This window comes from Styela clava, chromosome 8 (genome assembly GCF_964204865.1).
Source record: "Styela clava chromosome 8, kaStyClav1.hap1.2, whole genome shotgun sequence".
Classification (NCBI taxonomy): Eukaryota; Metazoa; Chordata; class Ascidiacea; order Stolidobranchia; family Styelidae; genus Styela; species Styela clava.
In genome coordinates, this window is record NC_135257.1 from 6,342,827 (window position 1) to 6,370,527 (window position 27,701).

At 33.0% G+C, this 27,701-nt stretch overlaps 2 protein-coding genes across 3 annotated transcripts in view; both read left to right on the plus strand.

Moving 5' to 3' along the window:
- The window catches only part of LOC120345326 (chondroitin sulfate proteoglycan 4-like), a 33,272-nt gene extending 24,871 nt beyond the window's left edge, over positions 1-8,401 (plus strand). For both annotated transcript variants that reach the window (XM_039414733.2, XM_039414734.2), the window contains 9 exons: positions 631-795; positions 1,241-1,537; positions 1,935-2,111; positions 2,735-2,909; positions 3,353-3,505; positions 4,114-4,279; positions 5,712-5,827; positions 6,174-6,376; positions 6,636-8,401. In XM_039414733.2, coding sequence (XP_039270667.2) covers positions 631-795; positions 1,241-1,537; positions 1,935-2,111; positions 2,735-2,909; positions 3,353-3,505; positions 4,114-4,279; positions 5,712-5,827; positions 6,174-6,376; positions 6,636-7,472 — 2,289 coding nt within the window. In that variant the 3' untranslated portion in view covers positions 7,473-8,401. The remainder of the gene's footprint in view (positions 1-630; positions 796-1,240; positions 1,538-1,934; positions 2,112-2,734; positions 2,910-3,352; positions 3,506-4,113; positions 4,280-5,711; positions 5,828-6,173; positions 6,377-6,635) is intronic.
- Positions 8,402-10,838: 2,437 nt separating this feature from the next.
- On the plus strand, positions 10,839-27,650 carry LOC120346521 (MAM and LDL-receptor class A domain-containing protein 1-like). The gene is made up of 29 exons (XM_078115231.1): positions 10,839-11,009; positions 11,604-11,768; positions 12,137-12,242; positions 13,109-13,259; positions 13,695-13,779; positions 13,867-14,016; positions 14,444-14,584; positions 15,284-15,502; positions 15,635-15,769; positions 16,142-16,250; positions 16,521-16,674; positions 17,003-17,087; positions 17,471-17,781; positions 18,224-18,353; positions 18,888-19,028; positions 19,146-19,242; positions 19,658-19,777; positions 20,373-20,527; positions 20,704-20,846; positions 21,066-21,182; positions 21,473-21,655; positions 22,690-22,834; positions 22,997-23,178; positions 23,854-23,995; positions 24,710-24,884; positions 25,833-25,957; positions 26,458-26,662; positions 27,026-27,135; positions 27,385-27,650. Exons 1-29 carry the CDS (start codon positions 10,922-10,924, stop codon positions 27,648-27,650), a joined length of 4,335 nt encoding a protein of 1,444 aa, XP_077971357.1. The 5' UTR covers positions 10,839-10,921.
- The last annotated feature ends 51 nt before the right edge of the window (positions 27,651-27,701 follow it).

Sequence of the window (27,701 nt, forward strand, 5' to 3'; positions counted from 1 at the left end):
CATATTGGCCATGGAAATAGTAGCCGCAAAGTCCACTTGTTAGATGAACCACCTTATGTTTGCAAGGAGTCCAGAAATCTTCTTGCATATGATCAGTTGCAAACGTGTCACAATCGCCTAGCACAATGTTAAATCGCCCAACCTCAAAATCATTGTAACAAAATATAATTCAGAAAATTGGGAGCATAACTTGACGACATGCCTGGAATTTTTCTTGCAAGGGATGCATTCAGAAAATGTTTTTTTGTGTAGGGCCACATTGAGAAATTGTGGCTGCTGACATTGTTGAATCGGAGATATAAAATAATAAAATAAAAACATAAATATTTTATTAACAATTTAAAGTCAAAAATAAATTTAAATTTGATATGTTGTTATGAGAAATTCTCACAATTTTCTCCAAGAGCAGGGGGGTTGCTTAAAATACTTTGATGGGCTGTAGTTGGCCCATACTTGCGATATTCATGCATATTACATTCAAATTATCTGGACAATCTGAAATCAAAGTGTGTTAATTCCAAAAATAAGATCATAATAGATAAAGCTAAAGACATTTAATTACGCAAGCTTTAGCATTAACAGACTTGCTTAAGTTTTTCATCACTTTCTTTTATGGTTTTATTTTGACAGGATTCATTCAATTTCAACGTCTTCCTTGTTGACAAAAGATATACAGCAAGTACAGGAAAACCATGGATTGTTCCTGGAACATTTTTTCAAGATATTTTCAATATCTCTATAACTCCTGTTAATGATAATCCGCCTAAGTTGTTGACAAAAGGAAAAGTACTCGAGGTGAGTAACTATATATATTTTAAACTGTAAAATGTGTTCGTTCGTTCGTGAAAGCTTGGTGTTATTTTTTTTACGAAACATTTGGCAAGCATATGTGATTTCTTTCATTAGTAGGCCTTGGTGCGTAGTTTATCTTTGCACAAAAGGTATTATGTTGGTGAGAATTGAAACATGTTCAGACTCTGAGAATAAGGGTCTCCTAGAGCAGAGATCCAATTATTGCATAATTATATTTAAATATGTAAATGTAGGCTACTTCGATGATGGGTGATATTGATCACTTTATTTGTGGTGTTCAGAAAAAAAATCTGAATTGTTGTCAACTTATTCATGACATTGTTGTCAACTTTATTCGATTCAAAATACCCAGCACGAATCACCAGCGAAGGAAATTCTTGCTTTTAATCATTTCTTTTTTAACCTTACTTGCCAACTTTCTATTTAGGTTGTGGATGGATTTGACACTCTTGTACTTCCTGAAGTCCTAAATGCTGTTGATCCTGATAATTCTCCTGAAGAAGTCACTTATTCTATCATTCGACCTCCATCTAGGGGTCATATGGCCTTTGTAAATGAGTCATCAACTAAAATAACAAAGTTCACTCAGTTTGATGTCAACGAGGGAAAGGTTGTTTTCGTCCCCAAAAAAATTAACATGACGGAATCGCAATTGAATGATGCTTTGTACTTTAGTGTAACTGATGGAATACAAAGGCCGGCATACAACTTGTTTCAAATCAAGGTTCGTGTTAATCAACCTAATTTAGAATCAAATTTTTAAACAACCCTTATAGAATAATGGTCCCCAAACCGTGGGTCAATTGGGGCTGGCAGAACGATTTACTATTCTCTGACGAAATTAGTGACCTAGTGCAACACCTCATAATTTATCTTTTTGCGTTCTAGATACCACCAATTGTTACGTCCTTATCACAGTTTAAGCATTGTATATTTGTCACAACTGAATTGTATCGGTATCCAAATTATATGTATTGGTACCGATATCGACCCCCTGCAGATGCTCCTCTCTCCCGGCCCATGACTATGATTCCGCTTCTAATTTTGGCCAGTCGGTCAATCAACTGTTATAGAAGATTCGATCATTGATCATAAATATATGATTAATATTTTTTTGCTAGATTGTTCCTGTGCATTTGAGTTTGAATCCGTCACAAATTTCTATTGTGCAAGCATCCTATTCAGCAGATGTTACCAGCAATATTCTGAATGTTTCAACTAATGGAAATTTATCGCTTGTATCATTCCATGTCACGAAGCCTCCTGAATCTGGAATGATTCTTGTTAATGAAAATCAGGTATTTGGTTTATTAGATACATTGGGAATAAAAATGTATATCTGAGATAGGTGGTTAAAGGTTTTTTATATTTACGTTTCAGAATATATAAAAATAATATGTATACTTTGTGAAAATTTAAGATTACAGTTCAGTTGTTGCTTGATTGAATATATGTATAGCTATCCTTGTCTTTCCTAATCTTAAATTTTTTTATTTCGAATACATTTCTCAAATATATTGAAATGAAATAAAATATGGAATATTGAATATATTCTAAATGGGGTCAAATTTAATGGAGAAAAATATGCAGACATCATAAATGGCTAAATATTAAATGTGGTAATGCCGAATTGATCAAATTTACATTGTTTCCATTAATTTTCCTTTGTTTGCACCATCATAATGTGAATGAAGTTTGTTTTATGTTTTTTATCTTCCGATATCAGACAAATTTCCACATGAAACTATTTTATATCTTTTTTTAAAATCATATATTTATTTACCTTATTAAATTTCAAATATATTAGAATTTTCCATTCATTTTGGACATTGTAACATATGCAAACCTATTAATTTGTTTGATTTTTTTTCCTACATGCTTTGATTAACAAATTTAATAAAAAAATATCTATTCTTTTCAGAACTCCTCTTTTTCTTATGAAGATGTTTCAAAAAATAAAGTCACATTTGCAATGACTAAAAATTCACTCTCAACAGATTCAATGGAAATAAATGTTCATTATAACAGGAGTGTTGGATCAAACATGAGTGTTACAGCAACATTACAAATCATGGTAACCCCTCTTCTTGTACAAGGTAATTTCTGTCTTGGTTTGTTTTCATTAAAAACAATTCAATTTGCTCCTGAAGGAAAGAGTATACGGGTGCCGTGGCCCCCACTTTAGGGAATGTCTCTATCAAAAAGTTTGGTGACGTCTGTGTCTGATGTCACTACTTTCTAGTACAATAGTAAGACAATATTTTGCTTGAAAATAAGTGGATCGTAGCCACTTACCATCAGCCATCTTTGTACCATTGCTGGAAGTTTGGTACATCGTGCTAAGCATTAGGGATATCTAACCTCCACTCATCTGTAAATACTGATTATTGAGCTGCAAGATGGCAGTGTTACAAATTTATGATTAAGCTTCCATTCAAATCATCATTTGTCAGTATATCTCTAAATGATAAGAATCCTATCCTTTATTGCGTCCAAATTTTATCACATTTTTAACATGTTATTCGCTTTTAAATTCAAGGTGCCCTATCTGTCAGCAATGATGGTTTATCAAGATTAGCGTTATCATCGTTGAACACCACTCCGTTGCTTGATAAATCAAATTCAATGCCTGGATTCGAAGTAATCAGACAACCAGAAAATGGAGAAATACTCAAGGTTTTTCCTCCTGAAGGTAATATATTCATTTCACTTCAACCACTACGAATCGTGTGAAATTGTTTGTATTATTCGATCGATGGTTGGTGTGACGTGTTACACGTTAGAAACATGTTTGCCATTATATCTTGTTTAAATCTCATGGGGAATAACTAGGTCTGGGAGAATTGCTGGACTTCTTACTGTCGTACGTGGCCCAAGTAACCACTGGTCAGTTACGACTTTCTCTGTCATCAAGTCCATGCATCTGAAATGATAGACTGGCTGACCATTCTCGTACCTGACATAAATTTATACCTGGATGATAGGCTGTGATCTGGATATGGTCAAGTCTTATCGTCTTTCTTTCCTTTCGAGTTACATATGAGAAACTGGTCTTATTCCATTTTCTCAAGGTATATGATAATTCAACTTATGATAATCAAAATTTCTTTACGTTTATTCAACTTGAATTTTATTAAAGCCTTTTTTACGACAATTTGTTTTATGCGACTTCTACAAAACAAAGAATAGTTCGATATTGGTTTTGACGCAATTGTATTAAAAATGATTAAAGAATTCTGTCACACTTGATTGCCTGTATACTTTTATTACATCATACCTATGAAATTATTGATTTTATAGAGACATCAAAATCTGTTCGGAAAAGAGAAATAAGTGGCGAATATTCTCATCTATTGGAAGAAGTCGATCAATTCAGTCATGAAGATATTGCACTTGGTCGTGTTTTCATTTATGTTGAGAATCTGAATGTTACTGATGGAAAAACGGGGGACAGTATATCACTAAGGTAAGTAAGGCTGTTGTTAGATATAAAGTGTACATATTGATCGTTTTGCTAAATTGTCATTAATTTGTCATTGTTTAGAAGAGATCACTTTTCTCCATAATTAATTTCAAATTTTCAATACTTACAGATGGGAGAAGTCGCTAGAAAGCTATTACCTTACATTTTTTTTTTCAAATAATACTCAGGAATTCCATAGAGTTCAAATTCAACTATTTTTTTCTCCATATCCTTGGGACATTTCCACATCAGTATGCTTGACTCATTTGTATAGGAAAACTGTAGTATAAACATTCTCAATACTGGTAAATCAGATGTAATCAAATACTATACTGTTAAGAATACAGCTCAGTGTGAAAAATCGTATTGAAAATAATTTGATAAAAAATTTTGTTGATGACTATGTTTGCTCCATAAGGAGATGCAATTGTACCTAAAAATCGTTTGGCTCATTGAATGCGGAAAAATGGATTTTAGGGAAGCTATCCTTAGTCAACTTCATGTCCAATAAAGCAGTAAATATGATACTTTATAAATCACATTTTAACCATTTATGTTACTCTTCTTAGCTATTATTATCATTGATTCAAAAATTTTGAATTGAATGGATGTTTGGGTGATAATGGTCATGTCTGAAGCTATTGATCACATTGTATTGGGACAGAGTACTACTGTTACTACTTATAATGGTCGATCGACGGTGGTCAGTCATTCGTGACTTATTTTGTTGTTAACAGTGTTCTTTCGTCCACTCTAGTGTCAAATTCAATAGGATTGAGTACCACAGCTTGTTTTTGTGTTTGATAAACAAACGATAGCGTGTAATTTTCTATTGTCGTTTTATAACGATCTATTTGATGTTCTGAAAAGAAGACTTATAAAAGGTGTCGTAATTGACTTCGTAACTCGAACCAAAAAGAAATTAAACCTCGCCAAGCATGGGGTGTAGAATTTAGTTATGTTTTATCTATAAAACATACTTGGTCCGTGTGTGCAATTAGTTTCTGTAATTCCCTCAACGAGGCATCATTTTGTCCACATGAGGTTTACGGTAGTTTTTGTGATTACTTCATGGGTGGTCTGTCAGGTAAAGCATTGAGCCAGGTTACTGGTTATTAACATTAGTAGAATGAAGGGTATCACTGTTTCAAATAAGTTCTGTTGAAGAATTGAACTGGCAGTTGTTTATATTTTTAAAATTGCTGAAGTTAGCATAATGAGGTTGTTAATTGTTTTGAAAGTTGTCTGTACTCTTTCTTACATTATTAGTAATATGGTATTATTGGTATAAAAGTCCATAGAATGAGGATTTTTGTATTCAGTAATTTATTTTGCTTCAGTATCTAGTTCCTGACTCTATGTGCCATGTTGATATTATCCAAATATTTCGCAGTAATGGTGAAGAGCATCAAGTTTTTTTTTTATTCATTCTCAGACTTACAGTCGAGGATAATTCTGCTCAACCTGCCGAATTTACCTTTGATTTTGATATTGTTGAAAAAGAGGCAGAAGGCTATTCTTCATTCTTTGAACAATTTCTCGTAAAAGAAGGCAAGTTTAAAAAGATTTACTGCAATTTTTTAAAAAGTTTGATTCAAAATACAAGTATATACTATTTAATATGTTGTTAACTATACAGATATCTGTACCGAACATAGTCAGAGTATATCAGCTTGTAAGGGCCTAACTAAGATGACGTTTTGTGCATAGTATTTATCAGTGTGGAACGGGTATTGAATTTCCAGATAATGGTTTTGGGGTAAATTTTCATTTTATGTGAAACTTGTTGCATAATGGTTCTGCATCACCTGTTTGAGGATGAATTTTATATATTTACTAAACTTATCAAAAGTTAGTTTTGACACTTATTGCTAATGTTGTGTACTTGAATTTTTAGAACTTACTACAATTGCTGATGCCGATATGGATGATAGTGTTGATTCAACAACTTCGAGTATCATTTCTGGAAGTAGTTTACCTGTATCCCCTTCTGAAAAAAATATAGAGAACGTTGACAAAGATGTTGTTGATGACCCAAAAATATCAACAGAGGACAACAATCCAATGGATCCTAAAGATATTATGGCTGAAAATCCTCAGGTATGATATTGTCTTCTGATACCTGAATTCTAGCACATCCACACCCTTAGAACATGCACAGTGTAAACAGAGATACGAGAACAAGCGTGTTCCTTATGCCTGGCACAATGCACCAAAGGCCAATGTGTTATGTGTGTGGACCTGTAACCTGATGTTTTCAGTTTGTAAATGTAATATTCTGTGAAACATTTTTTTGATTTCTATATTTTGTGTCCAAAACCTGCTTTTGTGTAAATTCTTACAAAAATTTATGTTTCAGCCCGCAGAAGATGAAACTTCATTACCATGGCTTATTCCAGTTGCTGTAGTTCTTGGATTACTATTAATCATGGCTCTTTGTCTCACTGTTGTATTTCTTCGCCACAAACATTGGTTCAAAGGGAAAAGTTACAGAACAAAAAACGATCAAGCAAGCGAAGAAAATCACTCACTGACTTCTCGTGATGATATCCTAGAACAAAATAATTTGAATCCCACGATGAATTATAATCAGACTAATATTTCAAGGCACCCAGAAGGAGAGTCACTTCGCAGTCCTGCATGCCCGGGGGTAACTGTCACACTTTTGAGGCTGGGGCCTGGGTCTGTTCAACCTTCAAATTATGGTGAAGACCGGCATAGTTTTACTGTAATGGGTTCAACCCTAGGCCCCCAATCATATAGAGATGATGTGCCTTCAACTATATACACACCATCGACTGTCTATCATTATGATGACACGGGAAGTGTTGATTTCCCTGATAATGCAGAAGCCGAATTTTATGCTGCTAATCACAATATTTATCCAAACCAAAGACTCTATCACAGCAGAAGTGCTAGATTTATAGACCCTGATGTATTAGCACTTTATTCATCTGACGAAAGTATACCTTCCATGATTGATGAAAAATATGCAATCCCTTATCGAGGAAGCACTGGTGCTACTGGCAGTGTACCAGCGGAATTACATAGGGCTGTTAGTCAGCCAGGTACGTCTTATGCTGGTATTGCGGACAGCAGACCTCGGTCAACGGCATCACTGTCGAAAGCGGCAGTTACACCTGAACTTTCTTTGCTTCCAAATTCAGGACTTGAGAGTAATCAGTATTGGATTTGAGATTTGTTTTGTTGAGTTACAACTACCTTTCAATTTGATGCAATAATTTTCATAACAAATAATTATGTGTCTGACTCAATTTAATTGTATAATTATCACCCAGATCAATGATGGATTCTCTTTTTTTAGGCTAATTTAAAGCCAAAAAATTAATGAAAAAAACTTTGTCAAATTTGCACTTGCTGCGTCGTTTGTTGAACTCAAGCCAATAGATGGTATATGAATGGTATGTGTTTGTGAGGCCTTAGGATTTTTTTGCTTTTGAGTGGCGCATGCGATCATGCTTTGGCCAAAATAGATTTAAAGCGTAGAATTAATATTCAATGAAAAATATCGGTCATTTTCTATATTTTGATTTTGACAACATTCAAATCATGCCTAATTATGTAAAATTAAGTTCATACCAAATGGAATGGAATACATATGTCAACTTATTTTTCTTGTTTCGTGCCTTACTTTATCAAGCTATTGTATTGTGTACTTTTGGTACTATCAAATGTTACTTCATATATTCATTTTTGTTTTCAATTGTATTTATGAACTGTTATATATTTTATACTACTTACCTACCTAAAAATTCAGCATTTGCCTCAAAAGTAATTTTTTTTTAATGATGTATTATTACATAGATACTTTCTTTTTGTGTGAATCTTTTATTTCATTTTATTCCATATTTTTGGTGCATAGTAATTTTTTTTATATCCATTAATGTCATTTCTGAACCCTGCTCTCTATATGCTAAATTTTCTTAGCAAAGCTGCTGTGCGAACTTCTATGAAAAAATTCACACCTGAAGAAATGCCTTTTTCTCTCTCTCATTAGACTAATAGACAACACAAATCATGTTACTGTTTGAAAAACTGGAAAAAATTGACCCTACCCCCTGCATCTTCAACCTTATGCTAAAATATATGTGCAGGAACGTGGAACAGTTACCATCCCACATTTGCTTGCCAAGATGAGGAAATAGAAGGATAGAATAGGATTCACCGGAGGAGAGGAAAGTTGATTAGAAGGCGGTTACGAGAACCAACCACCCTATGTCAGCGAGGAGTTAAGCACTTTTCTCGCACATAATTATACCCTACCCGATTCGAACCTGCAACCCACGCAGGGTAGGTGCGATGACAATCGTATTCCTGACGTTTGGCACAATTCGCCACACAGCCAGGTTTTTTTTTAGTTAATTTAGTCTTGATGTACCTTGTGCTTGTGTATAATCATCAAGTTGATCACCCATTTTGTGCGTCTTTGCTAACAAATGCTGTTGCCTGTATTGCCGATCCAGTCAGTATGCCTTAGTTCTGTTTTTACATTTTCATAATAGAAATCTACTTTTTGCGAACAAATATTTACTCAATCTGTGGATATAACAATTTGGGTTGGGAAGTGTAGCAAGAAATCAGGTCTTATCCGGCAGTACTTTCTGAATGCCTAACTAAGACATTGATAAAACAAATTAGAATATAGATCATATGGTAGTACTTTCAGAATGTTACTAAGTAATCATCTAACTAAGACATTGAGAGCCTAAGTTTATCTTTACAATGTTAGTTGCATATTAGCAGACATCAAAACAAGCAAAATTGCAAAATTGTTTGAAATAAAACTGACCTAACTCACTACTTGATCATGCGAGGGAGTGTTTTCATGTAGCACCGTTGCAAATAATGATTATTTGGGATTCCTATTTGGTAGGGGACTAGTGAAGCCGCAAGATATTCTATTGCACTATCCTTAAATGCGATTACCAGCAGAAACGTACTCTTGGGGTTTAAAAATGTTACAACATGACATGCTATGTTCGTTTGCACGATATCCTATTGTGATGGAGCAGGATAACTATAAAACAATTCTGAATGATTTGAGCAAACAATGCAACAATATCTGACTGCAAAGGTCTGTTTTATAGCTGTGTACTTAAAATTGATGTAAGGATTATATGTTTAACTCTGAATTAGTCTCGGGTATGGAAAAAATTGAAACTACGAGATTGATATAACTATATCGGGTCGGAATGTGACATAAAATTTTCTTGAGCGCAATATGTTAGTATTTTGCTATTTATATAATAGTGAACGAGTTCTGGACATTTGGTCACAATTGGAGCCTACGATCTGGTCTGCAAATATGATAACATAACGAAAATATCATTTCAATCCTCGTCCTGGATACGATTGCGAGCCAAATTTATTGGCATATGATGGACCCGCGACTGCGTAACACGGACAAGAAGAAATAGCAATTTTTGAATGGTTGTAGGTGCCAAAAGATATTCGTTTTCCGTTCAGGGTAAAAACATTGTGACGTTCTCCATTTCGGAAACGAAGCGTTCACCTGCCAAACTCAAACAAATATTCGTGCATAATAGGAAACGCGCAATCTGAATATCCGATAGCGTCAGGTATGTCGCATATTTTAAAGACCTTTATGCATGTTCATAATGATGATTAATATATTTAAAACGATGGCGCAACATTGTAAATAAATTGTTTGTTTTACCCGAACAAGTCCGATGCATTTAGTTTACGCTGTGGGTCAAATCAATACTGATGGGTCTCTGATGATATGCAGTTAATTTTTAGCAACTTGCGATTGATACAGACTGATCTAATGTTGTTTGATTAGTGTTCTCTTCTTATTAATGTGTAATTATATCAATAGACATCCTGGTACAAGCGAACACGCGGATTTTTTGGTATACACAAACTTTAGTCTGACAATGCGTGGGACAATATTGTTGTGATGTTTATTGCAGCTAAGGGCAGTTTCTGGGTCGATTTATCAGCGTGTAAAATAGTAAAATTTCGTGGTTTACAATTTTATATCGGGAGAAATTTCTGGTCAGCTATAAACAGAAATCTGTTATGTGTTTTATATATTTATGGTAATTTTTCTGGTCCCTGGTCCGGTATAGCCATATTATGCATAAAGCCAAAGTTGCAGAGCAGCTCTATGGGTTAGGTTGGGAATTGTAAAATGAGTAAAGAACAATGAGCAAACTTTTTTTAGCCATACAAATCCCTAATTCATAATACCTAAAATACCTAATTCATAAAGAGTAATGAATATGTTTAGTCCAAAATGTAGTCATAAGCAAGCCCTCAATTTTATAAAACAGCTAATTACAGTCGGTCCAATATACGATCGTAAATGACGCATTCCGATATGACAATTTCTAGGTCTAGTCGATTTTCTCCTAAAAGAGGTGTCTATGAATGTGGACATTACCTATATTTTTTCAATGTTGCTTTTTTAAGTTAAATTTAGCTTCCGTAAACCAGTGGTTAAGCGACTACTTTTCTTTTAAAGCGACAACTAGGCTCCTACTATTATCAAACTAATATATTGCAAAAGTTTATGGTATTTATTATATTAAAGCACTACTCGTATTTATTGACTGCACTAAAAAGATTCGCTAATTTATCGACATAAAAACACAAAAAAATATGGCGGTCAAGCATTGGAACATGAAAGCCGACAGTTGGAGGAGAAAGATTTTCTTTGCTTTATTCTGTGTTTTGGCTGTTTGCAAAGGTGTGTAATAATAATATTAAGAATTTATATTAAACATGCGCAAGAGCATACATCAGAAAGCGAATCATATATAGATAAATATTCAGTTAATACTACAATTCCTTTTATCGAAAATCTTTGCTCAATTAAAACATCGAAAGTTAATTTGGGCAAAAAAAATAAATGAAATACTCCCGAGGCAAACCTTCATCCTGTCTAGATTAAACTACTTAAGATTTCATATCCGTTTTGGGAAGTGGAAAGTCCATAAGATGGACCAATCAGTCGTTTCAATGCATGGACTTGATGGCCGCAGGTCATATTAATTAATCGGAAGAAACGAACGGGGACTTGCATACTTTGAAACGGGAGAATAAAGCCGATTATACATTTATTCTGCCAGTCCATTGTTCAGTATTCATAGACAGGTCGACGTGAGCTGCGAGGGACATTAGTTCTTTCAGCGAGTTTCTCAGGCAGAATTTTATCATGCGAATTTACGTTGGATTATTAGGAATGTGGCGAACCCGTATTTTTACTTCGCAGACGAGCGATACTGTCCCTTATTTATCATATTGTTAAAATTTATGATCCTAATTTTGTATATTGCTACAGGTTCCCAAGCTCAAACCACGGCAGCAGATTGCAATTTTAACGCTGGATTGTGCAGTTATACCCAATATTCAGCAACAGATTCTTCTTATTTTGATTGGACTCGAAAGACAGGTACAACGGCAAATAGTGGAACTGGTCCCGCTGGTGATCACGGAAACGGACAAGGTAAGAATTATTGTTCGCACCAATCTAAGTGTAAGATATGAAATTTTTATGGAACCAACTTTTTTCCTATTCCTCTAACGCTCCATCGCTTCGGCATGCGTTTTTGGGGCTGAACGGAAGGGCATTTTGATGATTAAACTTTGGTCTGGTTTTGGTGGGTAATATACTATAATTTTAAAATAACACAAAGGCGACATAAAGGCTGGAAAGACGAGCAAAACCTACTTACCCAAATTTATTAAAAGTACGAAATATAAGCTTAGTTAAAGACAAACATTTGTAGAAATTCATTTTTGACCATCAGGTGTATAAGTGGTATATAAAGACTTGTAACCTTGATTTATAATTTTACTTATAAAAATTTTAAGGTGGGTATGTCTACACCAATTCAGCCGGAATGCCAGCTAATGCAAAGGCAGGATTACTGAGTCCGTCAGTAACATCAAGCGGAGGAACAAACTGTTTAGAATTCTGGTATGTAAACTGAAATATTGAGATATTTAAGTTCTTCTTGTCAACAAAATTTTCATACTAATTTCTTTCTAAGAACTTTGGTCTTGTGGAATGACACTCTGCTCCATTGAGGTTTGGCAGTATTCATTCAAATTGTGTTTGGAATTTATTTGGCATGTATGAAATAAGTCAGTGGTTTCGTACACTTCTCTTTTGGTACTCTTTCCCTTTTAGACAAGTGATCAGGACTTTGATCTAACATGTATAACAACTGATGCCATCGAATCAAACTATCAGATTATGCTGCAGCATGACATATCTCTGTAACTAATTGTGTAGAAATTGTGTTCAACAGTCGTCCCTCAGGCCAGAATCCGCCCTCCAAGACATTCAGTGTGGTTTTTGACAACACTTATATTTGGGCGCTCCCGAAGTATGTGCACTAAGATATCGCACAACCTGAACCCCAACCTGGTACACATACTATGTTCAGGTTGTGTGCCATCTTGGTGCACATACTTCTGGAGGTCCCATATTTGTACCCATCAAGCATTGAATCCTAATCCTAATCTTTAGAAAGGTGTACACATGGGTACAATTCCATATATTTTTGCTCTTGCGTCTGCTTTGTTAAATCTTTCGCTGTTTTGCCCGGTGCCTTTATTACTGTGAGGCTAAGTGATAGCCATTTCATTGTGAGAATTTTTTAATTTGTGTACATGGGAAAAATGAATTTTTTCTGGCCCGGAGACATCCGTGGTCCAGAGCATTGTTTGGAACAAATTGTCAAGCACCCTAGTAACATTGACAGCAGGTAAGAGAAACATGAAAATAGAACAGTAGTATATTACAGTAGGTTTTTAATTTTGTTGCCTATTATTATCAAGGTATCATATGCATGGAAGCACAATTGGAACTCTGAATGTGTATCTAAAACAAGGTTCGGTTCTTACTGATGCTAAATGGTCTCGATCTAGTACGCAAGGGGATAAATGGTGGAGAGGTGCAATTGACATTTCAATAACTGGAAGTTATTCGGTAAAAATTCAATTATTGTTTTTTATATATAAAATTATGCAACTTCATCTTCAAAAATAATGAATATCTAACAGTTCTTGAATATTGAGATAAAAGTTGATGAGTTTGGTTTGAATACCTGCAAATTTGAAAATGATAACACGAGGATATTATCTTATTAAAGCATCTCTGGGTGCATATTTTGAGGAAAGAATACAAAACTAATTCTTCACATAGCGCCACCTTCGGCCTACTAATTTATATGCCTTGTATGAATGTCTTAAGAATTTTTTTAATTCAGAGTTAAGTTCATTTTATAAAGTGTTTAAGTGAATCAAATAGAATAATTCATATTTATTGCGTTGAATATGAGCTAATAATTTCTTTGTATTGAGCAGGTTATAGCTTATGTAATACCAAGTGTTGATACTGTTTTGTCTTTCTTGTTTCCTGTAGATTATGATAGAAGGAGTTATCGGTCAGCCCAGCTTCTCCGATATAGCTATTGATGATATCAAGTTAACAGCAGGGCAATGTACATGTAAGTGTTCTATACTATTTTGTTATAAACAGACTGATCTTTTCTAGTAAAATTCATACATATTTTATTAAATTTTTATGTTAATAGCATCAATCACGACATGTGATTTTGAAAGCGCTGCAACGCCATGCTATGTACAAAAATCGAATGATAACTTCAACTGGATTCGATTTAACGGAGCAACAACATCTGCCAATACTGGTCCGTCAGTAGATCACACACTTGGGACAAGTGCAGGTAATAAGTGGTATATGGCATTAGACAGCCTGCATCGTATAGTGTGTGCCAGAATTTTTCACTGTAAAGACATTGTTTTTGAGTTTGTACTGATGAGTTTCTTAAGGATGCATTTATTATTAATCTAATTAATATGAATCATTGTCATTGAATTTACAATTGTTTGCAAATGTTAACTTGAAATATACACGCTCAATCACAATAAACACTCCAGATGTAGTTTAAGCTTCATACAAAACCATGACAATCACTTAAACGTGTTCATAAATTTGATATTATTTTATACCCTGTGACATATAGTTTGACATAAATAGCTGCTTTTATCCTTTGATCTTATTATCACTCAAATTATGCATCACAACATTTGATAAATTTAACATGAGAAATAATGTATTAGTATGTGTATTAATGAATTTTATTTCTCCAGGATACTACATGTACACAGAAAGTTCAGTATCGACCAATGTATTTGAAGGTGCAACTGGAAGATTGGAGTTTGGACCTTACACATCATCCACTGATGGAAATTGCTTTCGATTGTTTTACCATGCTTATGGTGATACTATGGGTCAGTTTACAGCAGTTGTTTGTTAGCATTATTATTTACAGCATTATTTCACATCAATATTTTACAATGGAGTTGTTATTAATATAATGACGCCATTACAGTAGAATGCTACCTAAGAATTAATTAGCCATCTACTGCTATATTTTAGGTTGGAGAAAGTGGTTAACAATCATTTGCATATTCATGCTTTAAATCAGGAGTGTGCAACCTTTGGCCCGTGGGCCAAATGCGACCCAAAAGAAAAAATTGTGAGGCCCGCGAAACGAGTTTTTAAATAAGTTTAATCTGGTATGTGCAAGTAACTCCAACCCTCTGAGTTGCCAAGCTTATGCCCTGATACCTGAGTTTACTTAATTTCCTATGACTTTACAATGCCCTAACAGTGAGCTTGTGCAAAGCGAATAACGCATCTCATAATACCAATAACCTAAATTTTTGTGTCTGCAACTATTAAAAAGCCTATGTTAAATAAGGTGTGGCCTGTGGTTTCACCCAGTTATTTGCATCTGGCCCGCCTGTATTAAAGGTTGCACACACCTGCATTAGATAATCAATCATTCTTTACAAGTCTTAAATCTGTTAATCTAGTTCAAATTAACTACATGGACGATGATGAGCTGATTTCCAATACTTAGCATATTAATCCTACCGTCAGGCATGTATAGAAAACTATTATTAAATCATAACATAATTATCTAGGTACTTTGAATGTATATCAAGTTGTAAACTCAGCTGAAACAAAATTATGGTCAATTTCTGATAACTGGGGAGATCTTTGGTGGCAAGCTGATATGAATGTCACAGCACCTACTGGAAATTCTTATACAGTGATTGTTGAAGGAGTTATTGGACCAAGCTTTACAAGTGATATGGCCATTGATGATGTGACAATTTTTGCACAAAGCTGCTCTCCATTAGGTATGTGTTTTGTTTGGATAAGGAATAATTTTATATCATGGTAAGAAGTTCTTATCACATCAGAAACTTTTTCTTCAGAAAACGAATTGTTTTCTGAACCAATTTTAAGTTTAATATCTTCTTTTGCTTTAGGAACCTGTGATTTTGAAGCGGGTTTATGTGGTTGGGCACATGACGGTGGTGCAGATTTTTATTGGACTCAATCGAAAGGCAGTGATTCTGGTGGTTTGGGACCATCCAGTGATCATACAACTGGTACAGACCAAGGTAATTAGTGATTGATATTATAATGTATAACACAATATTGAGTGTGATTTTTAGATCCACTCTTGTTATACCATGTATAATTTTTTCTCAATATATTCATCTTGTTTTTATTGATATATATAAATATTGGAACAATTGGAAATATATTCTGGCTCTTTGTCTGAAATCATTTTCAAGTGAAACTGTGTAAACATATGATCAGAAATGTGTATATTTTTTTATGAATATAAAAGCCATCTATGACAGACAGGGTCACTGAGTGAACAGTTTTGCTTTAAACTGTATTGGCAAGCTACTCACTCAGTTTAGCAAATTAAGCATTACTGGAAGGATCATTACATTAATATTATTATATATTTTTTTTGAATTAAGGACTTTATTTATTTGTGTCACCCATCAATCGCAAGAAAGGAGAAGTTGCAAGAATCACTTCAATTGTTGTTCCTGCAACCACAGATGATGCCAAGTGTTTTAGTTTCTGGTAAAATATTCACTTACAAATGTAAAGTTAATCTGGTCAAATAACAATTGCATTATTTCGAAGTTCAAAGACATTGATTGATTTGACACATATGCATTTTGATGAGTAACATGTCTAAGTTACTTATCTTTCCTTTTCTTTTGAATGGGAGAAAAGTTAACATTTGATGTAGAAATAGAATTGAATGAAGAAAAAGTTATTATTTATATTTTTTGCAGCTGGATACAGTTGTGATTCATATTTAGATTAATTTTTTCACTCATATTTCAGGTTTTACATGAGTGGAGAGAATATAGGTGCATTGGTTGTTGCATTGGAGGATCGATCACTCACAAGATCAAGAATATGGTCACTGGAAGGTGATCATGGGGACAGGTGGTTGCAAGGGCAAATAGGAGTTAATTACACTTCATCTGATTACAGAGTAATATGAATAAATTTACTTCAATTAATATCTCTATTTGGTGTCTCTGCTTGGTGCTGTTTCAGTAGCTGGAGCATTATCCTGATCATGTTAGCATCACATTCACAAGATAAAGATTTTGGGACTGAATATCAATTCAAACAAATATAAATTCATCATATTGTGCTGTAATGGTATCAATGGATATGGTATTAGTCTTAACTTGGGTTAATATTTTAATTTATTTTGAATTATTATTTTAATTTTCATGTTATTAGCTACAATAATTTATTTATTTATTTTATTCAAGTATTTATTTATAAGTTTTTTTTCAATTTCTAACAAACAGATTGTACTTGAAACTGTATTGGGCATAGGTGACAATGGTGTGATTGCAGTTGATGACATTGTCATGAGTCTGGGATATTGTGAAGGTTATTTTGTTTTAATATTTTTCAGTTTTTATTATTTAATAGATCATCAAAAATTTGGTTGTAACTATATCAGAAAACTTGAAAATTTGATTTGAGCCGTTAGCGTTATTTTAAGAAGTATGTTGATATAGTGTCAGCTTGATAACAAAATATTTGAAAAAATATCAAATCACTCATACATGTGTGACGGAATTATTCAATATTAAATATTGCATGTTTGTTGTCTTGGTAGTATTTATGTGGATGTATAAAATATAGGCTATCTTTAGCAACTGTCTCCTGTTAAAATTTTATACAGTATACATTTTACAGATGTTGTATTTTATTGATACACAATATTACATTCTTCTTCTTTTATTCTATATGGTTATTTTTTCATATAGGTGCACCGACTCAAGCCGTTTTAGTGAGGAATGGACCATATTTGTTTTTCTCTTACAATTACCCAACATATACAATGGGTGTGAATGATAAAAATGAGGCCTATATTGTTGATGACTTGAGTGGGTCAAGATTTTTTCTGGTTTCACCTGGCATTCGAGGCATTTCTGGGACAGTTTCTTTTGAATCTGAAATGAATCCAAAATATTTTTTGAGACAATCTAGCTACAATTTGCTCTTGAGTCCATACGAAGAAACAAACCTTTTTTTGGAAGATGCTACATTTTGGCCAAGAAAAGATATGTTCTTCCAGGTAAAAATCTACATGCTTCTCTTTTATAGCATCGTCACATTTTACTGCTGTTAAAGGGTTCATATATTACAATTTTCAGATCATGTTTATAAAATAATAGTACCGGTAAGTTATTTGTACCATACAATAAAATATGAATTATTAAAAAAGAAAATTTATGAATTATTACACTATTTCAAAATTGGTACTGGTAGCTTTCAAGTCTATCTTGTGGTTCACAAATTGATAATTTGCAAAATAAAATTAAGTATTGAATGAAGTTCTTATCTGTTGGGTTTCTGCGAGACTGATACGACATTACAATGCAATGCATGTATAATGCAAGGATGCTGTAGCAAGAGTTAGATAGTAAAGAACAGCATAAATAACCTGTAGTGTTGTGAATTTTGTATATAAGAGCTCATAAAATTTATAAATAAACATCTTACTCTTGTTTTTGTAGGATTACACTGTTTATGAATCATACAATTTCCCGAATCATTATATACGTCATCAAGGATACAGACTAAAAATTTCCCAAGAAGATAATACAGACCTTCTACATCAGGATTCAAGTTTCAAAGAGTCTACTAGTAAATATCTTTTACTTTTATTTGCTTGCTTCAAAGTGTTTTTTAAAATGTTTAAATTAACCAAATATTAAAGTAGATTTTCAAATTCAACAAAAACTGATTGAGGAGGATAAAAATAAATGATTTTCTAAAAAAAAATTTTCAATAATCTAGACCAGGATGCACAACTTATTCTATGTTGACTAAAATATTCCCAATACAATGCAATAAATTGATCTATAATAAATTCACACACAAAAATTAATGATTACTGAAAATGTTCTGACATTACAGTTACTGTTGGGAACAAAATTTATAGAACAAAATATTTATTATGATTAAGTTAAATGATGAAGAGAAATATAAATTGTAGAATTGTTTGTCGCACAAAATATCTGTCTGTTCATTTTTAAACCTTGACAGTGACAAACTTGTATTTGTTACATTTTAATGTGCTAAAAATATTGTCTCTCTATTTTTTGACTATTTTTTATGTTGCTTCAGTTGAATTTCACTTTTCAGTTGTAACTTTACTAACTAATTATCAAATTTCAGTACTTGGCGAATTTGATTGCGATTTTGAACAAACAATTTGTGGTTGGTTAAATTCAAGGGATGATGATATGGATTGGACTCGACACTTTGGTGCAACTACCACTGAATATACTGGACCAGAACATGATCATACTGTTGGAAGTAAGAGCATGCTTTTAAAGTAAATGAAAATAAAACTTTAGAGAGCTATAACAGAACTAAAATTTTTCCTATGGGGCCAGATCAGTCATATTAATAGAAAAACCATTATAATTTCAGATGTCTGTTACAATAGGGTGGAAAATATGAACTCAATGTATGGACTGATCGATCATCCAAACAATGTCAAACCACCAGACACCTTTTATTTTGGGACGTAAGATTAGTTTACTATGAGTTATTAAATTTTCTACTACTTCTGATCAATTCACTCTGCACATTCAGGATTCGAGGTTTAGTAAACTAAATAAACAATGCAAACAATTCTTATTGTACCATAATCATTTATAGTTATGGTATGTATATTTTAAAAAATGTTAGTATTGTGAGTAAGTTTCTTGTTTAATTGGAGTTATATTCTGTGTTTAGATTACATGATTGACATTATTGAAATTTTAAGGTCATAAGAATGCAAAGCAAAATCTTCAAGTCAGAAGGGTTGTCAAGTCAATTCAAAATATAAAACATTGGTGTATATGTTTCATAGGCCAGAATATTGTTTTCAACGTGCCTCTGATCTGTAAAATTTGAAAATCTTAAATGGAAATGTGTGTAACACAATTTCATTTCAGGTTTACTGAAGATGATGAAGATCTTTGTGCAGCAGAATGTGGCATTCAACCATTGTGTGCTGCTTATTCATATGCAACAAACTCGGGAAGTTCACTTTGGGATAATGCTTGTATTGGAAGGTACCATATATTCTCGCATATAAGCCGAGCTTTGAACTAAAAAAAAGTTGCCAAACTAAGGGGTTGGCTTATATGTGCATAACTTTGATCGCACTAAAAATTTGACTAATACACGCGAAACACTGATCGCATATATACATTGGAGGACTAGAAAGATCTCTTTTGGGAATTTGACAGTGATAGTGAGGATGAATTTGAATTATTTTGGGGTACTTCATACCGGTATTAATAAACGTAAAACATAACAATAATGGTTATCATTTTCATTAATTCTCTCCTGCAACCATTTGCTGTGATTTGGTGCATACAACATTAATACATTGTAATCACATTGCATGCCATATAGTTATCAATTCTGAGTAAAAATTAGTTCGAAGTTCCATTTGTTTTAATGCATGAACAAGGTTTATCTATGTAGCTTTAAATCACCTGTGGTTACGTGTATATCCTGCAACAACAAAGTGTCTGGAAAGTTTTTCAGGGGCAATCATGCTCTTCGTGCCACTCATAATTGGTAATTTATGAATGTTACTCTTATTTACCAATAAGAAATGCATGCTAAGCGTGTAATTTAGATATATACTTGCTTTTTCAGATCTGACAATCCGGATTTGAGAGTTCCTGAGTCAAACCACGTCAGTGGGTTCAAAATAGATTGTGTTGGGGGTTATTACATGTATATGGAAAGTTCCCCTCCTAATGTACCTAATGACATCGCATGGTTTGTCAGTCCACCACTACTAACTACAGGTGAATTTTTAAGCTTTTTTATAATCATGCGTTGAAGAATATTCTTCTGTGTGCATTTGCAAAATTTGACATTTGAATTAGGTAAGTTGTATAAGAGCACTCTAATACTTGGCTGCGTAGAAATAGAAAAAGTAATGTAAATGCTGGAATAATTTATTATTTATAAAATTTTGAAGGTCCTATCTGTTTTCGATTCTGGTATTTGATGCATGGTTCTGAGGTCAACTATTTAAGGGTTTATGTAAAAACGGAAGATACTCTTAGAGATCCTGTTTGGGCTCGTCATGGAACTCAGGGAAAATACTGGCTTCCTGCTATGGTTTGTATCACCTTTAATATTTATTTTCATTTTGTGAGTAGTGTTTCATACCAAATCACTATGCTGATTTTTGTTTGAGCCATACCATTTTGATTCGCTATGACCAAGTAGCAATTTTGATTGGATTGATGAATTTTAAATGGTCATTTTTCTGCTTATTGTTACAATGTGTACTTGGTTTCATTTTTTGCTATTTTATTCTTGTGTTAATTGCAACAGATAAATGTCAACACCAGATCTGAATTCCATATGGTATTTGAAGGAACTTTGGGTGGATATCATATGTCTGATATTGCTATTGATGATGTTTCTAAAACTGATGGAACATGTCCTGAGGTATATATTGCAATATTTAATATGTGAATTAGGATTTGATGTTATAAAGAATACTATTGATTTTAATTACCAGTTGCTTGTTTTATACATTTTTTGGTTATTTATTGTAATTCAAATTTAAATATAAAATTAAATCATACTTTTATTACTTGACTTCTATTCAGGAATAGTTTGATATATTGATATAATAGAAAAGAATGTTCTTTATTTCATATCTATAATACTTTCATATTGTAATTTAACTGTATTTTCTTATTTCATAGTATTTATTTTTAAATTTTTACATTAAGAATGCTGCTTTATGTGATTTTGAAAAAAATGATTTTTGTGGCTGGGATACAGATAGTAGTGGAGATTTCACATGGAGTTGGTCGACCCTCACAACGACATCACAGGACACTGGGCCTGAATATGATCACTCTCTACAAACTGCATATGGTCACTATCTCTATATTGAGTCATCCAGTCCAAGGGTATGTAGAACTATTTAGAGATTTTGATTTCATAAAGTAAACCAGGTGGCTTGATTATTCAGTATGGAATGATGTAAAAACAATGATTGTGTAACAATATGATCAGTAGTGGGATTCAGCCGGTTCGCACCGGTTCCTTAGAACCGTCTCGCGGAATTGTATGAAATCAGCGAACCGGTTAGCATTACTAAAAAACATAACAGAACCGGCCGAAAAATATGACTTCTATGATGGAACCGGATGACAAAAATTTGAATCCCACCACTAAATATGAGGTGTTCGTATCACTCATTCTATTTCCATAAAATCATTTTTTTTCAAATTGGTATATAACACAAGATAATCATAACATCAAAGTGTTGAACAGTAAACATTATCTTGAATAAACTAAAATGAAATGATCTCACTCATCCTTATCCATGAAATTGTATGTAGACTTTACGAAAATGACGAAAATCGAATTGTCTATGTTGTAAAAACATATGAATAAACGTTCTCATGCAGATTCGTATGTAACTGGGATAGGATGACATCTCAAGCTTAGAATAGATTTTTATTATGCAAATATTACCCCAATTGAATACTTTTGTTTCATGTAGGATGATTTAAACAGTGTTATGTAAAAAATGTTATGTTGTAATAATTACTGATATCCAGTCATGTTTACTTAGTAAACAGTAAATGTTTTCTAGTTAATGTTTTAATGACGTAGGAACCCTGTTGTACTTGTCTCGGTGGATGGAGATGACAAAATTATTATGTTATTATGTAAGTCATCTGACACAATTAATTAAGGTCTGGTATGGACTGACATAACTTTGACTGACAATCTTCATATTTTAGCTTCTCACATGCATAGTTTGAGATATCTGTTTTGAGACTGGTACATTGTACCCTTCTCCTAATTGAAGCTGAGATTTTGTGCAGTATGTTTTTGTACAAACATAGAAATTTTCTTTCTGTCAGTAAAAAAATTGAAGCAAGTTGTAACAAAGCTGTTCTGTTTTATTCTGTTAAATGTTATTGTTTTGTAGGTTGCAGGTGACAAAGCACGACTTTATTCACCCGAATTTCCTGGCCCAGATCAGGCAACAACAAAATGTTTGCAATTTTATCATCATATGTATGGCTCAACAATTGGGGATCTTTCTGTTCACATTGCACATGGTGTTGTAGCTGGTAAAATAATAGTTATTGTTTTTCTCCAACCACTAAAATATTTTCTTCTTAGTTCAATGACAAAGTATTTTTTGATACTATGTATATATCTCAAAATTGATCGAACTTTATATAATTAAAGATCACAGCATTTATATACTTAAAAACTAATATTTATTCCAGGCCCAGCAGTATGGCACAAGTCTGGCAATCAAGGCAATATATGGCTGTTAGGACAAGCTGAGATTCATTTTGATGGACCTGCAGATCCATACAGAATTATGTTTGAAGGAACAGTGGGCACAAGTTTTTATGGTGACATTGCTATCGATGATGTTCTCATATTAAATCAAGCTTGCAACATTGTGAGTGATAAGTCTATTTATTCTGTGAGCAGAAAAGCTAATAAGTTGGAATAAATGTATTGTACAGCACAACTGTTTATCTAGCTTGAAAGAGTTAATAATGGATGGTGGAGAAAATTGTGAATAATCGGTGTCATTGTCTGTTACCTTGCAACAGCATGTATTCTCTAATTTCATGCTGCAATCATACATTAAATAAACAATGTAGTTAATTACCTGTACTCCACTGTTTTTTTTGTCACCCTCCATCTGAGATAAATGTTTTTGTATATAAATTAATGCTCGTCATCATCGATTATTTACTTTACACATTGTAATGAAATAAAACTACTACCACTAATACAAAAGTGGTATAAAGAGGTGCACATAATGTGACAGGATTAGTTTATGAGACGCAAGAAGTATTTCCTTGAATGAGTATCTCCATCAATGTAACAAAATTGAAATTTAGTGCACATATTTTATCCATAAATACAAAAATTGTAATTCTTTGGGAATACGCGAAAAACAATGGTGTTACAGTCATGATGTATTTGTAAGGTTTCTAAATATTCCTTAACTATTAGTGATGTTTTGTTACATTATGATCTATGTTGGTGTTTGTGGTTACATAAATGATAATCAAATGAAATTGCTCTACAATGAAAGAGACTATAATATCATTTATTTCAACAGCTTTGTGATTTTGACCACGCTACTCCATGCATCTGGTACAATGACAAAGCATTCGACAATTTCGATTGGTCTGAACTACGCGGTAAAACACTTGATCCGGAACTTGGACCAACTATTGATGCGACAACTAGTACTGATAAAGGTATATAGCACTCATAAAAAGTTTGTTCAATTATTACTTATCGATTTTAATTGGTAAGTTTGTTGATAGGTATTTATCTGTCTGTTTGTTTGTCTGTTAGATGCACGCGATATCTCACGAAAGCGAGATTGAATCTGCTCCTGATTTTGCACCTATATTCATCATATCTCGTACCAGAAGCCTATTGATTTTGGGTGAATTATGTCGTATAATTAGCGAGTTATCATTTAATTAGTGATGGGACACAAGGTGTCACTATGGAGTAAGAGCGCTGTTTTGGGGATGCCTTAACTTTCGATCGATAAGTCATCGGTCTCTGACCGATATTCTCGTTTGAAAATTGATCAACATCTTATGAAATGAATAAAAATTAATTGATCAAACTTTTGGATGACCTTTTTGGCAAAATGTGAGAGTAATGTAAACTTTTGTAACAGTTGTACAAGATATACAAGATTGAACAACCTTACAAGTCTTGTTATAATTCTATTTTTTAATTATGGACGGAATTTTTAATTCCATATAAAATATTATTGCCATTAAACCTATGAAACTGTCATAATGATGACTAGAACTTTACATCTTTCAATAAAGTAATAATTTACACTTTTTGAAAAAAATCTAAAAATCAGATACTATTTCTGTTTTATTTTATTAATGCCTGGTAGACGATATTTTATATTATTTTATAAAACATCATTATTTTTTTTTCAGGTTATTTCCTATACCTCGATCAAACTGGACGGAAAGTGAATGACAAAGCATGGTGGGTCAGTGAAACATTATCTAGTTCAAGTCCTCAGAAATGCTTGCAATTTTCTTATTACATGGCTGGAGATGATGCTGGTACTTTGCAAGTTTCAGAACAAAGCGTTAACACAGGATTTATGTAAGAATATTACTTTTATGTTTCTTGTTACTTTACTGTTATCAAATTTATACTCACTAATTATGATTAAGGCCTGGTTTATCCATGATCATCTATGTTGTGTTTTTTTACAAAGATCATAATTGTTGCTACGTTATTGTACATGGTGTTCATAAAGTCTTCAAATATATTAAACTGCAAAGGAAATTTGTCAATACCGTAAATAGTTGGTTAGCCCTAAAGATGTAACAAATAAAGTTGAAAAACTTAAATAAACATTGAATAAAATTAAACAAACAAGTATGAATAGGATTCAAGATATAATTCTTCACTGTATCCATTTTTAACAATATGACATCGCATGAAAGCATTGATTTTATCATTTAAAATTTTGTGCGAAATTTCAGGAATTTTTATGACATGGCCACTCAATAAACTCGCAATCTACACAACACATTGCATTCTAGTTCAAACTTGTGTCAGTATTTTATCTTTGAAGTTTATTACATTTATGATCTCATTGTGAATAGAGACTTTTTATTTCAATTTGCTTGCTGAATGCATTTCTACCACATTTTAATTTGTAAAATCATATGTCTTTTGATAAATTTTTAATATTTGTCACATGTACATCATCAACTCTACAAATAAACAATGATCAATTGTAATAAAAAAATTTAGTATTTATAATCATCATATGATGAGATATGAGTTTTAAATTTGTTTTATTAGGAAAGAAAATATTCAATAATTAATTCTATAAAAAAGTATAAAACTATAAAAGACTGATTTTAGCTTCCCTTACTGCTTATGAAATTTGGCATTTCTTAAATAATATTTTTCTATAACAAGGAATTGATTATGTATCTAATTCACACTGGAACACAATGACATGATGGATTTATATTTGTTTTTAAGATTACATAATAATAAATTATATCACTTTATATTCTATCTCTTGTTTTAAAGATATTATCATTGGAGACTAATAGGATCTCAAGGAAATATTTGGAAAAGTGCATCTGTCTCCATCTCTGGAACAAATCATAGGAGATATATTATTGAAGGTGTTATTAACAGGGATGGAGTTCAAGGTAATGCTTTCATTATTATGTTTTTTTCAATGAACTCAATAAACTGTTTATGTTTAGGCTAACAGCCTAACATGACCAACTAATTCACCACACCTTCCAGACTAAACTTTTAAAAGTCATACTCAACAAAAACTATCACTTTTGTTTGTTGCAACTCACATTCTATCGTTTGCGACTTTTTTGGCAGGAATCCAATTAATTAATTAATTAATTAAATGAGCTCACCTACTTAATCATTGAGAAACGTAAGAGCTAAGTGTATAATATTTATTTATGGTGAATGTTGTCATCAGCATGTGAGTTTACTTCAGACTTAATGCAATTCCAGTTAATATGGTATTAGAAGTGTAGTGTACCTTGAATACAATACACATTTTCAAATTCAACCTAAGTTACCAATTTGGCGACATTGCATGAAAGTAGTTCAAACAACCGTCAGTACCAGTACATTACTATCCAGAGAAACTAGACTCTGTCGAAATAAATATTTTTTATCACAGGATCAATTGCTCTTGATGATATAAAGTTTACAACTACCTCTTGTTCTCTCTCGCCCTCATCTGCTCAAGTAACTGGTCAACCTCAAACCACACCAGAACCCGTAGTCACACCACCTCCCATACAATATGGCTCATCTAACTGCACTTTTGAGCAAGATACCTGTAATTGGATTGATGACCCTACTGCAGATTTAGTATGGACGAGGTAGTTAAGATGTGTTATATGCAAATTATTTAGATAATGTTAATTGCCACACTATTCATAGTACATGATTTAGTAGATTTTCATGTCCACATTTATGTTGTTATTGAGATTGTAGTTGGGACTCAATCTTGTGTCCCATACCAGCAACAGCACCAGTATGTATTACGTTTTACATTTACTATGCCTCCTATCCTTTCTAAATATTAGCTTCTTGATTGTAAGTTTTTTCCTGGTTCTTTTGGAGCAAAGGTATGGTGTGGTGTGCACCTCGACGCACAAAAAATAAAAAACAAAGTAGTAGATAAGATTTTACATTCAAGTATATGCTAGAATAATTTAATTATCTGTATTTTTCATATTTAGAAATAAAGGTCCAGGTACGACAACTGGTACAGGACCAACAGATGACCACACTCAGGGAAATGAAAACGGTTATTATATGTATGTTGAATCATCGCCACCAGCTCAACCAGGTGAACTGAGCATTCATATCCTCATATTAGTTTTTGTATTACACCAAATAAATTAGTGAATTAAACATAATGGTCTAGCAGTTCAAGTCTTGGACTAACTATGTTGGTATCACAGTTTAAAAATGACCTTCTCAAATCTCATGCCCATCACCCATTGGGTACGGGGTGCTCAATCAGGAAGGTTCTTTTCCCTCCAAACTAAAGATGACTTTAGTTAGTATTAATTCCGAAATTTAAAATTATGTATAGGTCAAAAGGCTCGTATTGTTGGGCCTCTGATACAATCCAATGGTGTAACCAATGTCAAATGTTTTACATTCTGGTACCATATGTATGGTGGAGACATGGGTACTCTTGCTGTATATATAAAGACAAGACCATATGTTGCCAATCCAACTTGGGCTCGGAATGGTCATCAGAGCAATAGATGGCAAATTGCAATGATAGAAATTGCTACTGATGTTGATTACCAGGTATTTTTATCCTTTCGTCAATGTGATTCATTTATCTATTAATTTGAGCAATTTCATGTTTTTTTTAAATCTGATCTGCATTGCACAACTGGA

Coding starts and splice junctions, on each gene's coding strand:
- LOC120346521 (XM_078115231.1), top strand. CDS start 10,922: ATGGCGGTCAAGCATTGGAACATGAAAGCCGACAGTTGGAGGAGAAAG. Junction 14,017..14,443: donor CACACTTGGGACAAGTGCAG/GTAATAAGTGGT, acceptor TTATTTCTCCAG/GATACTACATGTACACAGAA. Junction 22,835..22,996: donor TGCACATGGTGTTGTAGCTG/GTAAAATAATAG, acceptor TATTTATTCCAG/GCCCAGCAGTATGGCACAAG.